This window comes from Chelmon rostratus, chromosome 20 (genome assembly GCF_017976325.1).
Source record: "Chelmon rostratus isolate fCheRos1 chromosome 20, fCheRos1.pri, whole genome shotgun sequence".
NCBI lineage: Eukaryota > Metazoa > Chordata > Actinopteri > Chaetodontiformes > Chaetodontidae > Chelmon > Chelmon rostratus.
The window spans coordinates 20,052,152-20,066,650 of NC_055677.1; the positions used below are offsets into that span (position 1 = coordinate 20,052,152).

At 43.2% G+C, this 14,499-nt stretch overlaps 1 protein-coding gene across 3 annotated transcripts in view; it reads right to left on the bottom strand.

Moving 5' to 3' along the window:
- Window positions 1–422: 422 nt before the first annotated feature.
- LOC121623842 (microtubule-associated protein 4) overlaps window positions 423–14,499 on the bottom strand; it is a 109,539-nt gene continuing 95,462 nt past the window's right edge. The window contains exons 12-18 of one of the 3 annotated variants that reach the window (XM_041961325.1): window positions 13,833–14,131; window positions 12,508–12,564; window positions 10,637–10,729; window positions 9,603–9,684; window positions 8,976–9,088; window positions 5,637–5,829; window positions 423–5,276 (exon numbers count right to left, since the gene is read on the bottom strand). In XM_041961325.1, coding sequence (XP_041817259.1) covers window positions 5,272–5,276; window positions 5,637–5,829; window positions 8,976–9,088; window positions 9,603–9,684; window positions 10,637–10,729; window positions 12,508–12,564; window positions 13,833–14,131 — 842 coding nt within the window. In that variant the 3' untranslated portion in view covers window positions 423–5,271. Of the gene's footprint in view, window positions 5,405–5,636; window positions 5,830–8,975; window positions 9,089–9,602; window positions 9,685–10,636; window positions 10,730–12,507; window positions 12,565–13,832; window positions 14,132–14,499 lie in introns of all 3 variants that reach the window. The other 2 variants (XM_041961323.1, XM_041961326.1) reach the window with 2 other exon arrangements.

The following is a 14,499-nucleotide window of genomic DNA, read 5'->3' on the forward strand; positions in this document are numbered from 1 at the left end:
CATGGTAACCCAGTGAAGAAGTCATACCAGACGCTTTTCACAGCAGACAAAAACAAAAACGCACAGGTGCAGCTAACAACTGTAATAATGGCTGTTGTCCATTTCGGTGTCCGGTTCCGCAGTCCACGTTCTATGTATGCTAGCTGCCTTCCATGGCTTACAGAGACTACAGTTAAACTAACAGCTGACAAAAAGGTAAGATATTTGACTTCTTCTTGTACTTTAGTGATAAAAAAAGAACAGTGAATCTGTGATACGCCTCGTGTGAAAACAGTATAAAAGTGGCAGGTGTAGAGAAAAAGTCAGAAAACTGGCTGTAATGTAATGTTGGTTACTGGTGACGTCTGTCATTAGCTTACGTTAGCTAACATTAGCCAGAACATTTTTTGGACTGTCTGAAACAGAATGACGTTGAACAAAAGTGAGAGTTTTAGTCCATTTTATTTCATGTTCAACAATCACATCACTAATTAACAAGTAATCACAATAAACACTTTTTTTTCCCAAACCAGAAAATAAAACTCAAATTAATGAAAAACAAACAAACAAAATAAAACCACAAAAAACAATGAGGAGGTTCTGTATAGTAAGTCTACGTAACACATCCCATTGTTGTTTTTCAGCATGCTCTGCAGGTGCAGGAGGTGTTTATTAGCTAGTGTTACGTTTGCATGTCTCGTATGAGTGCAGCCGCAGTAGATGAAGCTCTACAATACTGTACTCCTTGGGAAGCGTACTGAGGAGCACTATTACACAAACCAGCCTGACAACTACAGTTAGTCTTCCTAACCTCAGACGAGGATGTGTTAGGGTCTCGGTGTGTGTGACTCTCCTGGGCAGGTCGCTGCTTTTTGGGTGCCGTATGTAGCAGCCAATACGTTTTGATGTGCAGAACTCCTAAATTACAGGCTTCTATACCTACATACCTCTTCATTTAGAGAAATCCCTGTGCCCACTGTGACATACAGGTGCCGGAGCTTCAGTCCCTTTCAGCTTTGTTCTGTGATCGTACGAACCCGCAGAGCTCACTGGGTCATGAATGAGAAGTTTCCCAGCCACTCAGAACATTATTCTCATCTCTTAAGACTGGGCTTGTGGACATGATTTAATAGTGTGTAAGCACAATTATGCACACACTACTACTATTTGTTTAAAAATGTTTTAAATTAATTAAGCTCTATAGCGCCAGTTAAACATTTCTAAATCAAGCTGCTGTTTAAAGCACTTTAAATAACGCCTGATTTATTGTGACATTAAAGACCTTCCATGTGTTGTTTTGGGTTCTAATCTTGTTGCGCATCCTCGGAGAAACTCCTGGACACGGTTTGTGAAAGTGACTATCACAAATCAAAAGTATAATCCCTTCAACCATGAGAGCACAACCACCACGAGGCGACAGGAACACAACGATAAATACATATACAAAAGTGTTGCGTCTTTAGTACAATATTTCTCAAAAGACATTCTTTCACTTCAGTGGCCCCCTTCTAATGAAAAAGGCAGACTTTTTCAATTTGTCATATTAATACTCAGAGTAATAGTCATGATAAAACGCTTCCTCCCCTTAGGACCATTAGAGGTACATGGACATAAGAGCCGCTCTGAATAACCTTGAAACCCCCCCATCCATCAAACCCCCCTGGTGCTGTTGATGTACTGTCTTTTGTTCTTTTTTCAGGGCCACAAAGAGTGCATCAGCAATAAAATATCTATATACATCCATGTGCAATCTCATAAGTAGTGGTAAGTAAAAAGTTAGGGGTAAAAGCAAAGCTAAAACATGGTTGTGGACAGGCACAAAGACTAATTTCGCTAGGCGACAGCTGTGGCACAAATAAAGCAATTCATTTCATGACAGCTGCTCTTTTAGCAACACTCAATCCTCAACTGGCATAAAAGTACTCCAACATTCCCATTTTCAGAGGCCACTTACTCGAAGTTATTGCCAATTTATATATTAAAAAAAACTTTTATAAAAGCTCTATTTTCTTATATTCAATTGAAAGGGATTCCAATATAGAACAATAATGACTGAATATGAATTGAACTGTGTTTCATGACTGAACAGTCGAAGAAAAATGAGGGCACTGTCATTCAGTTTATTGCTCCATTCATGTCATCACGCAAAAGTTCATTCATAATTAGGTCACTTCGGTTCACTGGTTCATAAGGGGGTATTTTAATTGTTAATCAAATACCACCACGCCATCACAGTGAACCCTCTTTGATATACTTAAGCATTAAGGTGCAATTTATTTCCGTCAAAGCTTCTTAACGTTAGTTAAACGATAATTAGAATCAGGAGTGTTTTCAGAGCTTAATGATGTCGCTGGGGGCAGTCAGTGGAACTCTTAAACCTGAATTAAAAAAACAAAAGCAATTAAACAAAATCTAATATATATATATATATATATATATATTATTGATAAAATTGTTCAATTTCGGCCAAGGCATTTGCCACATCCTACTTGCTTTCCATTGGATTTTCTTGAGAATTGGAACCAAAACCGGAAGTCGTTTTATCCTGTTTTACTCAATGTGTTAGAACTAGCACTGGTTATTGAAATTCGGTACTTCATTGGTATCAACTGAAATGTATCTATAGCACAGAGTGTCGAAAAGTCAAAGCAAAAGTTGCCATCCAATATTTGGGTCAGAATCGTGATCTTCTTTACTCATTACTTGATTAAACAACTTCAGATTTAAATCAAAATTCTGATTTCAGATCTGTGTTTCATTTAATCAAAGTCTTGTGTGGCTGCTTGTGTTTAGAGAGCATTTAGCATTTGAAAAGTTTAGCTTCTTCTGCTAAAGCAAAGAAGGATTTGTAGAAAACGTTTATATTCCTCTAAGTTAAAGCTGCACCAATAAATACTGAAAGTGAAAGGTGTCACAGAGGATCATCACTGGACTTTAGCCCCTCATTGATTTACAGCCCATGACTTGCTGTTTGGTTCAGTCTCAACGCTCTCATTAACCTGTTTTTCAGCACTAGCCATTTTTGGCAAAAAAGTTCTGACAAACCAAAGTAGGCTACCTGGCCAACACCAAACTACAGACAGACAGCTAACAGCCAGATGGTGAACATAGTCGAGGCTTTTGCATCTTAAATGCCAGATATTTCCTTTCAGGCATCAGTAGAGACCAAACCGAAGGGGAGGGAATACTGGACTTATATTTCCAAGGTGGACACAAACACGACTAAAGAAAAAAATGCAAACGCTGCTCTGTGTCTGGTGCACGTGTAAACAATCGGCTGCTCCCTCTCATCAGTATTCTTGTATGAGTCATGGAGTCACTGTACACAAATCTGCACCAAGTTTGGAGCAGTGGAATTAAATCATGCGGTGAAACGACAACCATCAAAAAACCAGCTCTTCCTGCCCATCAGCCCTAAAAATCTGACAAACAACACACCGACCGGCTGGGACGGCCCCAGAGATATACACATGGTACCAAACCACAACACTTTGAGTCATAACGCACACTGACTTTCAGCTCTGAGCATCATATTATATAATCTGGCCATGCATTAAAAAGGCAATTGGAGGCAACAGTTGAATACATTGCTACAAGAGGATAAAGTCACACCATGTTCCACTGCCAATGCTCCTACAAGAAAAGTGCCCTACACATAATGGAGATGTTTTTGTATTCAGGCGAAGCTTCAACCAACTGACAAACAACATGCTACCAAAACCCTCATAGAAACACCTGAAATGGGACCAATAACCGTGACTACACACAACTACCAGGGCAGCTTGATTTACAGAGTTTCCTTAAAACAGCAATACCAGGTTGCCCGTGGCGTTTTACGTCTGTTTTACAAACGATGGTATTCTCTTTCTCTGAGCAGTCAGAGGCGTGAGCCTCATCCTCGTTTGCTGTTTCAGGTAAGGACAAGAGGCACATACGAGACACACAGCTTCTATCAGCAGCATTTAGACATCGTCCTCATCTCCCTCTGGACTCCATGCTCCAAACTTCCTCGATTGCATTTCAGAAAACTTCCATTGCTACTTTGCTATAAATGTGAAACACACCTAAAATGCTTCTTTTTCAGCCATCCAGCAACACCTCTTTCCTCACTTCCTTCCTCCCTCTGGATACCTTCTCCCTCTTCACTGTGTGTCTTGGTTTACAAAAACCTGTGCGTGTTTCCAAGATTTTCTGAGTGCTATCGGAAAAAAAAGACCATCCACTGTATTGCTTAAACAGGAAGAAACGTACAATAAATAAATAAAACTTTAAGTCAAGAAACTAGAAAGAAAGAAAGAAAGTTGAGAAAAACAGAAATAAGGTCCGAACAGAACACCAAAACTCATTTTTACACAATTTTGTCACTCAAACACGTCATCACAAACACAGAGAATAAAGAGTTAAACAGCCTACTTGTTGTCTAGCTTTTTTGTTTGTCAGCTTGATTATGATCAGTGATAGTGAAGCGAGAGGAAGTGATGAAGCAGACGAGATGGACAATGAATTACGATGATGTTATTGAAGCTAAGAGCGAGTGGTTATTGGGAACAGCCCCTAAAGTCAAAAGGAACAGAGAAGCTATGTGTCTGACAGAAGCTACAGGTGAGTCCGAGAGGGTTTCCACGCCGCTCAGTCCGCAAATGTTACCGCTGCTGTTATTTAGTGTGTGGAGGTGAGATGATGCAGGGTGGAGAGGATCCAAGTGAAACCCAATGATTCCAGGTCAAGACGCAACCAAATATGTGAGAAAACCTTGCCGTCCCCTCATTTCCCTCCACACAGATTCCCATCGAGGCCCAAGCTTAGTCTATACAGTCACTTCAGCCAAATATCAGAGGGTAGGGGGGGCTATAGTGATGTGTGGTGTGTGGTGATGAGCTCAGATCTGAGAGAAGAGGCATGGTAACATGAAGCTGATACTAGAATGGCAGAACTATTGGGTGATTCAAACATTTGCAATGACAGATTTGAGATAAATGGGGGTTTGAGAGCTTGATGGGGTAAAGAAAAGGTCAAGATCCCTTCAAGCGGCTGCTGGCGTCCCCCTGGACCTCCCCCTGAAGATGCAGCAAGGAGGGGGCAGAGGGGGAACTGACGCAGCCCGCAGAAGCCAACGATTCAATGAGGGAGACGCTGCGAGGAGTCGGGTGGTGGTGGTGGTTTTGGTGTAGAGAATAGAAGGAACCGTGTGGGTGTGGACTGTTGTTGTCCTGGGAGGCTGGCCAGGTGACGATGTCGGCGCCGTGGTCCGTGCGAGAGCGAGCATTCTCGCGGAAGTTGAGCTTGAAAGACTCAATCTGCAGCAGAGGGGTTTGAGAGAAAAGGGCACAGAGGAGGGGGAGGAGGTAAAGGAGAAAGAAAAAATACAGAGGGGGTTTTGTTGTGGGGGTTGAGATGAGGAGGGCAGAGGGATAGAATTAGATGCCTGCAAGATAAGAAGTCACAAGATGACGGTGATCAGGTGCTTTGGACTGCAGACATGATGATGGATACATCACAAACAGATTTCCACTGTTAGTCCTTTTATCAAACAGTACGTTTCAGACCACCTGGCAGCAGGATACCACCTTTCCCCGACGTCTCCTCTTTCATTCTGGCTACATGGGACTCAAACCCTGAACTGACAGCAGGTGAGGCTGGCACACACACAAACTTACTTGTCTCTGGGATGCTCGAGTCCAGAGCCTGTGGCTCCCGGAGGCCCTCACTATCACAGGGAGCCCCCTCCTTCAGCCCATTCTCCTGGGCGGCAGGGCTCCCTGCCTGCCCCGGCTCGGAGCCTGGGGCCGGGGCCGCGGTGCCACTCAGGGGAGTCCCATTCCCCTCTGTTGTCTCCTGGGCCCCCTCAGCCTAGAAACACATAGCAGGGCGTGTCAATCGGTGGGGATGGGGATGGAACAACCTGGCTCCAAATCTCATATAACTACCGTACATCTGTTGTCTTTTGTGAAAGAGAATATAGTTGTGCATGTAGCTATTTACAGATAAGATAGATAGTTTGTGATTACAAACATCTGGCATTAAAAGATCTGGAGCCAGACTATGGTGGAGGGAGATGAAATTACAAAAAAAATAATAACTGGAGTGTATAGCATTCAAACTGAATAACTGAACATGCTGAATGAATGCAGTGATAGAAAACAAATTCAAGCACATCATATAAAAAAGCAGATGCACAGTGTGTAGAAATGATGTTTTTCCTGAACAAACCCTCCTGCATGACCTCACATATACATGTGCAACAATGCTTGAATGCTATTATTCTGCCTTGGAGGAATTAAATGTAAAACGACCTGTAGGGACAATCCTGCACAGGTAATGAGTTACAGCTGTGTAGACTGAGGCACCCTCAATCTGCCTCATCACTTGTACTCACTTTGTAAAATCATGTCTCAACCAGTAGAGTCATCAGGCAGACTTTAAGGACAAGGCTGGCAATAGTATTCATTTTCCTAAATGCCCACATGAAATGACCAAGCAACAGTTAGTCCTTCTCTGGTGTTTTGTGACGTCCCTGTCTGTGTCCTGTTGAAGGAAGGAACCAATGGGCTTGGCCTGTTCAAACATCAACACGCATACTTTAATTTTTAAAAAGGTCTCAGTAAGTTTTCAGCAGTTTACTCAAACGTGAAGAAACAGATTATTTGCTGGGGACTATTTTCAGCAGTGAATTAATCCACATTTAGTGCTCCAGTGAGTATTTGGGGCAGCAGGGCGGTGCGTGTGCGGTTGAGCAACAATAAACTACAGTGTGTGTGTTCATGTTAATGAAGGAACATGTCATCCAGTGCAGCAGTGTCACTCACTAACAGGTCAGGCTTTGGATACACGCACAATATTCATTAGCAGTGTTTGTTTGAGCTTTTCATGGAATCTGTTGACAGTTACAAATATCTAGAAATATATCAAATCTAAATATAGAATACTGCCAGTGTTATCTGTTCCAAAGCACAAAATCACCACTGCTAAACATATAAGGACACCCATCAGCGGTGACTCTCGACAGCGACAGGCTCTAGAATAAAACATGGCATTCTGTATGCATGGTATGGTGTCTCTGCAGCAAAACAAACAAAAGTGAGAGCAGAAATATCTGTTTTTGTTGTTGGTATAAAGAGCATGTTTCAAAGCTCCACAAATCATTTTAAAAATAGACTTCACTTAACACTTAGCAAAAAGCTATCAAAAAGAAAAAGGCTCTCTCAGACAGGTTATTATTATGTGAATGCTATTCTTAGCAGGGCTAGGCTGAAAGGTGCAGATGATAGCTGGGTGTGAAGGTGAGGACGTGAGTGACAGATGGGATCATGCACTGATCATGAAACACAGATGGGCTGCCATAGGCTGAGGGGACAGGTGACATCATTTCTGATCAGTTCGCCGTCAGTTTATTATTTTAATTTCAGAACCCGATCTTTTGTGTCACATGTGGACGGCTCTGGTTATGCCTTATGCCATTGTGTCAACGTCCTTTCTCAGTGTCCTCTCTTCTCCCACTCGCTCTCTAAATGTGTTGGACAGAGCCGAGCTGAGCTGAGCCCTGCAGGGAAGCATCCACGCAGCAGAAGGCCAGGAGAAAGGGAGCTGACTGTGCAGTAGGTGTGGAGGGGTTGAGATGTTTCAGGTTGCTGCAGATGGTTTATGACGGGCTGTCATTATCATCAGCGATGGTAGCTTGACGCCACCCAGCGTCACCCGGATGTCATTATGAACACAGCGGTGGAACGAGACAAGAATGAAAAGACTCAAACTATTTTCTCCTCGCACACGAACACCTCCATTATGCATTCTTATTTATTAACATGCAGACACATAAGACATGAAGGAACTGAGTCAGAAGCACAGTCCTTCACACAAGCAGGTTATGATGGCCCGTTTGATGAGGCTCCTCAGCTCCAGTGAAGGTTCTCACAAGCACGCTCTCCAGACCTCTGATCATTCAATGTGAGAAGACTGAACAACTGAAAATCAGCTGTTTTTCATCAGGATTTCTAGGCAGTGCACTGAAGATTGTAAAGTGGTGTGAGCATGACAACAAACCGTGAATCATTTTCAAACTGCTCAAGCCATAATGCTCCAGAACTCTTGCACAGATAATTACTTAAATACCATGGCAACGTTAAACCAAGCAGTGTTTCACTGCCTCGCTCATTCAGTCAGATTTCCAAAATTCTTACTATGAGTGATGAGGTCCTAACCCGACACGCCAGATGCTTTGTTACATCTTGGAAGTCGTCCTAAGTGTTTGGAAAAGTGCAGACGTTTTTTAAAAAGTACTTGGCAGGTGATTGGCTGAGCCATCTGTCTATCACGTCTATCACTGCCTTTCTCCTACCACTCATATCAATGAACCATATTTTGTGGTGTTTTCTACTGATAAAAGCCTTCAGTGTCTGAGTTCTCTTCTTTCAGTTGTTTGGTCACTGTCAATGGCATGTTTCAAACAGTCTGGATGATTAATGTTACAGAACTACCCGAAAACATGTTTTCAGGGGCTTTAAGTTGCTCTTTAAAGAGCTGAGATATTACATTACTTAACACCACCAGCTCTTCAAATTTTCTCAGGCTTGGAACGTACAAGCAACCGCTGCAGAAGAACTGAATCAGTACTGGACTGATTGTGAGTAGATGTGCAGCCGTACATGTTTTATACTGATGGGTATGTAAATAATGAACTGCTTTCATCTGGACACGATAGACTGCATTCTCTGCATACAATAAAGAAGGTGAGTCATGCAGTGCACACTTTACTGCCATCATGACTAACTCAAGCAGGTGCTCCTATCAGTAAACTGGACTCGACTCTCCAACACTTTGCATTGTGTAATGACTATTAGTCGGAGGTCTATTTGAATTTTCATTTGCTAACTTACTGTGAAACCTCATTGATCTTCACTGTGATTGGCTGACTCAAAAACATGTTAAACAGATCTAAATGTCAGAAAGTAACAGTATGTACACAGGCTGCAGAAGAGCTTCATGTGTCATAACCTCACCTTGATGTTTCCTCCGCCAGGTGAATGGCTCACATTGTCCATGGAGCCCACTTTGGACTGAGCTTTTTCCCTGAAGCTCACTTTGTGGGACTCAATCTTCACGTCGCCGCCGCCTGCAGCACACATGGATAATCAGTATGATGATCATGCACATGCATGCACAGACACAAGCTGACATGTTCATGAACAGATACAGCTTCACCGTGAACCGCTTCTTCATGTCAAGTCCAGAGGTAGCAAATCTTATGTCCTTTTTATTATTCTAACTGTTGTTGCTGGAGTGGAGTATGGCTTCAGTGATAATGCTATCCACATTATTACATTTAATAAAACACACCGTTTAAGCTTAAATATTCACATTAAAATCTGATTTGATACTTTCATGTGTCTTGTTACATTTGAGAGGGATTTTTGTACATTGCATGGGTGCTATATGTTATAGATCTGCTATATACATGTGCATGTACACTCTATTCTCTGTCTGATCCGACAGCCCTACAATAGTTTGCATTGTATTATACTTGAAAAATACTTCAACTCTGAATCAAAACCTCTCTTGAACACTAGAAATCTAATGAAGGTAGGATTAATAGCAGGACTGTATTAAAGTGATGGGTCCCAGCTCACCAGGCTTGTGCTTGATGTTGTCCTTGGAGCCACACTTTGACGTCACCTTACTCAGATCCACTTTCTTGTTGAGTATCTGCACCTGTTGAATGTCACACAGGGCTTTTAATCAGGAGTGTTCAAAGCACTGTATGGGGATATGGATCTCTCGATATTTCCATTTTTATAAAGGGCTATTCTTCTTCATCTGCGCTAAAAGGCCCATTTATACCTGGAATTACCACCATCAGGATAAGCTGTGCTCTTTTCAAAAGAACAGGAGCCAAATCGTCCTCCATATTGTGGCCGTTATGCAGCAGCAAAAAACAGCAAGAATTCAGCCTGCAACTTGAAGTCAGTGTGCTTCCATGACAGTGTGAGACATGGTTGAGTCCAGCCTATCATTTTTGAAGTTAAAACTCATTAAAAAACCTCAGTATCTTAAGTAGTGAAATGATTTTAGACATGTCGCCTGCAGGTCGTGTGAAAAATGCCAGAAAGCAACAGACAAAGCTCCAGACAGAACAGCATCATTTCAGGAAATCCCAAAAGTTCCCCTCTGTGGTGACACTGTCCTCAGAAACAGACAATCTTAACAGAGACAGAGCCAATCACAGGCCGCTGGTGTACGTTTGCTTGACTTTATCATTTGTTTAGTAAGTTAGTAAGAGGGCAGGACAACACAGGAGGAGATTAAGGAAGCAAAGGACTGTGAAGCGGGTTCTGGGGAACAGCTGGTACATCAGGCTTGCTAGAATGCTGTCCAATGACTTCCAAGGGTCCAACCAAGAGCAGCACTAACTGTTGGTGGCCATACACTCAGTACTGTAGCTGGACTTGAGGAACTACCACCTTTCATATACTGTACAACTTACACTGGCACTGATGCAGTATGACGACTCTTTTATTTATAGCTTCCATTTTAGGAGTGAAATGAGATGAAAACATAATTCATCTTTGCTATGTTGTTCCGTCTAACTACTTCATCAAGTCCAATTTGTTTGACTGATTGGCCGATGCATATGAGCTCTGGCTGTGGGCCAGGCAGTACTTACATTCCCTCCACCAGGAACATGCTTCATATTGTCCTTGGAGCCCAAGCGTGAGGTGACGTGGCTGAAGTCCACCTTTTTGGAGACTATCTGAACCTATATGGACACAGCATAGCAGCAAGAGGGGAGAGGAGAGCAAGGGAAGGGAGGGGTTGACACAAGAAGAAGTGAAACGAAAAGGAGAAAAGAGGAGCAAAGAAGACAATAAAAGAAAACAGAGGAGGGGAAATAAAACAGAAGACAAGAGGACGAAAAAGAAAAGAGTAGAGGAGAAGAAGTCAGCATCGCAGGCAGGGTTAGAAAGGAAAGGACAGAAGGATGAAGCGAGGTTCACCAGGGCAAAATCAAACATGGCTGCATATGTTTTAACTGTCTTAGGTGTGCTTGATATCAACTGCTGGGCAGTTAAGCTGTCTGAAATCGTCAGTCTTCCCTGTGTTGCCATTTAAATCCTGAAAGAAATCTTTCCAGGGAAAGAAAGCCGCTGCTTCCTCATAGAGCACACACATGCAACACAACATATAAACATCTGTCCTGTGGAGGAGGATTCACAGGACCCCCAGAGAGTGTTATTAACACACACTGACAGATGATGAACGCAACTTTGATACTGTAGTTTATTTATGAGAGTACACAACCACACACACACTCACACACAGAGTTTGTCACAAATCCCAGACCACCAACCAGCACGAGTCAGACCCACTGACGAGCACTGCCAGCTGTGTTTGATGGTGAAGCACCGCTGCTGGGGGACTGTAGTAGTGGCCCACTGCTTTTGTGCAAACGTCAGAACTTGTCACATGGAGTGCACAGGCTTTCAGTATGATACTGTAAATGAATGTGAGGGTGGACTGATTTCCACTGAAGCGAGACACTGAACTGCAGTGGGTGGACTGGACACAGATTTTATGGGGAAAATACGAGTCAGGGATACTCATTTTCTCATCTTCTTCTTCAAGTATATGAATACAGTTTAAGGACTACGAGTTTGGTATACTGTATATTTTACCCAACACTGCAGGGCAGGCGTGTCCAAACTATTCCATAAACGACCGTGTGGCTGCACGTTTTCGTTCCAACCAGGGGGGAGCACACCAACAACCAATCAACATCAAGGGATCACTTAGTTATCAGCTGAAGACTGAGATCAGCTGATTAAAAGAGTCCAGCCTGGTGTGCTTCTCCTGCAGCCACATGTCCCTTCATGGAATAGTTTGGACGTGCCTGCTGTGGAGCCATTTTATATTGATTAATGGAACCAGAGGCTACACTAACAAGCCACTTCTGAGATCTGATAAATGAAGTGAAACCAGGCCAGGATGTGGAGTTATGATGACATTAGGTTGTAATACTGAGTCAGCGTCTTGTCATTTCTTTCATTTTTCATGCCAACACTCAGGAGTGAAGCCCAAGTCAGGAGTCACACTTGGTCAAGGTTAATTACCATCCTTGCTCTCGAACCAGGATCCTGATTAACCATGACAGCAGGCATCTCTGTCAGAACAACTTCACTTACAACGTAAAGAGGCAGAAATGATTATCATAACGGTTTCAGTTCTCCATAGGCACGTCTCTATGTCTGTCTGTGTCCATGTTTGGAATGGGAGTGATGACTATAATAGAAGATGAGAGACTAAATGCGTTTGAAACTGCGTATTTGTGTTTAAAAATGTGACAGCACAAAATACTGGAGGTGCGTTTATTACTCAAAGGCCTGTGGCTAGTCACTCTGTCCTCACTTGTGCCCTCAGTGGTACAATTTATTCAAAACAAACTGAAAATTTGGCGAGAAGGAAATGGCAAAATATGTATGATGGGAACAGAGGGGTGGGAGGTGTGGTGATGGTGAGGAGGATGAAGAGGGAACTCACTTTGCCCTGGCTTGTTTCTTTGGAGGCGAGGGCCCTGCTCTGAGAGGCAGATGACACCTGGGGAGACAAGCCCACCCCAGGTCAACAACATCTCAGAACACACACAGGAGGCCGTGCAGGAATTATGCATGAGGACGTGGATTGAAGAGCAGAAGAGAAAGACAAGGGTGAGAGGTGGAAAAGATGACAGAGAGTCTGAGGATGCTGCTAAATTCATTAACTGCAAAGGAATTTGCATCATTAAAGTACAATTTCATCTCAGGCGGCTCCTGTGTCATTACGTAAAGCTGCGGTCCTGTCGGTGGAGGCTGCCTGATTCCACACCTTTGAAAAACTGCCAACATCTCTTCAAAAAGGCCTGGTGTTGTGCTCGCTGCCAGCTGTTTATCCTGCTGGAAAACCAGCATGCCAATCAAAACTTTGAATGAATTAAGTTACAAAGCGGCAGAGAAGGTGGAAGAGATGAAGGCAGCTGCACAGGTATTGGAAGATAATGTACAGAATAACTGTTCAACTGCCATTTTTCTTCATTCACTAAGAATAGCAACTTTATTATTGTAGTTTGTGTTGAGCATATTCCTACATAAAGTTTCCTTTGATCAAATTACCAGATAGAGAAAAGCCTGGGCCAAGTATGATGGGTGTATAATGAAGCTGCCATATGCAATCTGCTGTGTGCACTTTACTTAACTAACCTGAATGTGACAGCGTACATATACAATGCACCCAAGACAGGAGGTGGGCAAGTTTTAGTCCTGGAGCCTACTCTAACAAGGCCAATGGAAACTTTTTACTCAAACTATCTGTTGCAAAGATCCATCACAGATTAGAGACTAACTTCCAACCATAGTTACCATACCTGCCACAACACATATTCCTATGCAATCATTTGAGTACTGAGTATTGCAGTACGATCTCAGAAGTTAATTTGGTGAACACACTGCTAAATAAGACCCAAGTTTAAATGAATCTATCGTTTAGAGAGTGGAGCAAAGTTTCTAAACTCAGAGGGGTTAATGATAGAAAATGAGCATGCAGAGGACTGAGTGAGATGTATGAAAGAAGGTGTGACTGTCAAAACCAAAGGAATGAACAGAGGCGAGGACAGTGAGATATAAGGTGCAGAAATGTCCAGACTGTGTTCCACTACAGCTGGTGGGGTGATCTTCCCACACTCTAGATGAAGTGGTATGTTTGAAGAACTTCAGAGATAAGTTTAAAGAGTAAGTAAGGAACCACAGGAAGAGGTCAGGTGTTAAACAGGCGGCCCTCTTCAGAAAATCCATGCTGTCAAAAGCTGCAGATGAAGCCGCAGCGGGACCTACCTTCCCTCCTCCAGGCTGGTGCTTCATGTTGTCTGTGGAGCCGATCTTAGAGCGGGCGTTACGGACGTCGGGGGCCGGTGCCGTGCTGGGCCGAGCTGTGGTCCTGGAGGTGGTGGTGGTGGTGGCTGTGGTGGAGGAGGTGGTCCTGGTGGTGCGGGGCACCGCGGGCTTCTTCTCTGGTACTGTGCCACTGGTGGAGGATGGTGTGGCGGGTTTGGCTGCTGTGGTTCGAGTGCGAGATGCAGCGGTGGTGGAGGCAGAGCTGCGGGTGGTGGTGGTCTTGGGCTTGGTAGAGTCGGCTGGGGGAGAGTTTTATAGGGTTTCATTTCAGAACTGATCTTCTGATACTGAGCTGTCACACACTCCAAACACACACTCAGTATATAAATTGCTAACTAGCTACAGCTAATGTCTCTACAGTTGGTACCAATGGCTGTTTGGAGTGAATACACACAGACTGCAGTCACATTTTGTGAGATTCATCTTATATATTATTTATTATTTATCTCATTGCAGACCTTACGCTCTACTTTACAGATGTGCTGCGGTGCTTACTTGACGTATGGACTATGAAGACTAAACTATGATCTGAGAGAGTGCTGCTGCTTTTAAACATCTCAAATATACTGAAAATATTCTGCTAACTTTATACCAACATCATACAAAT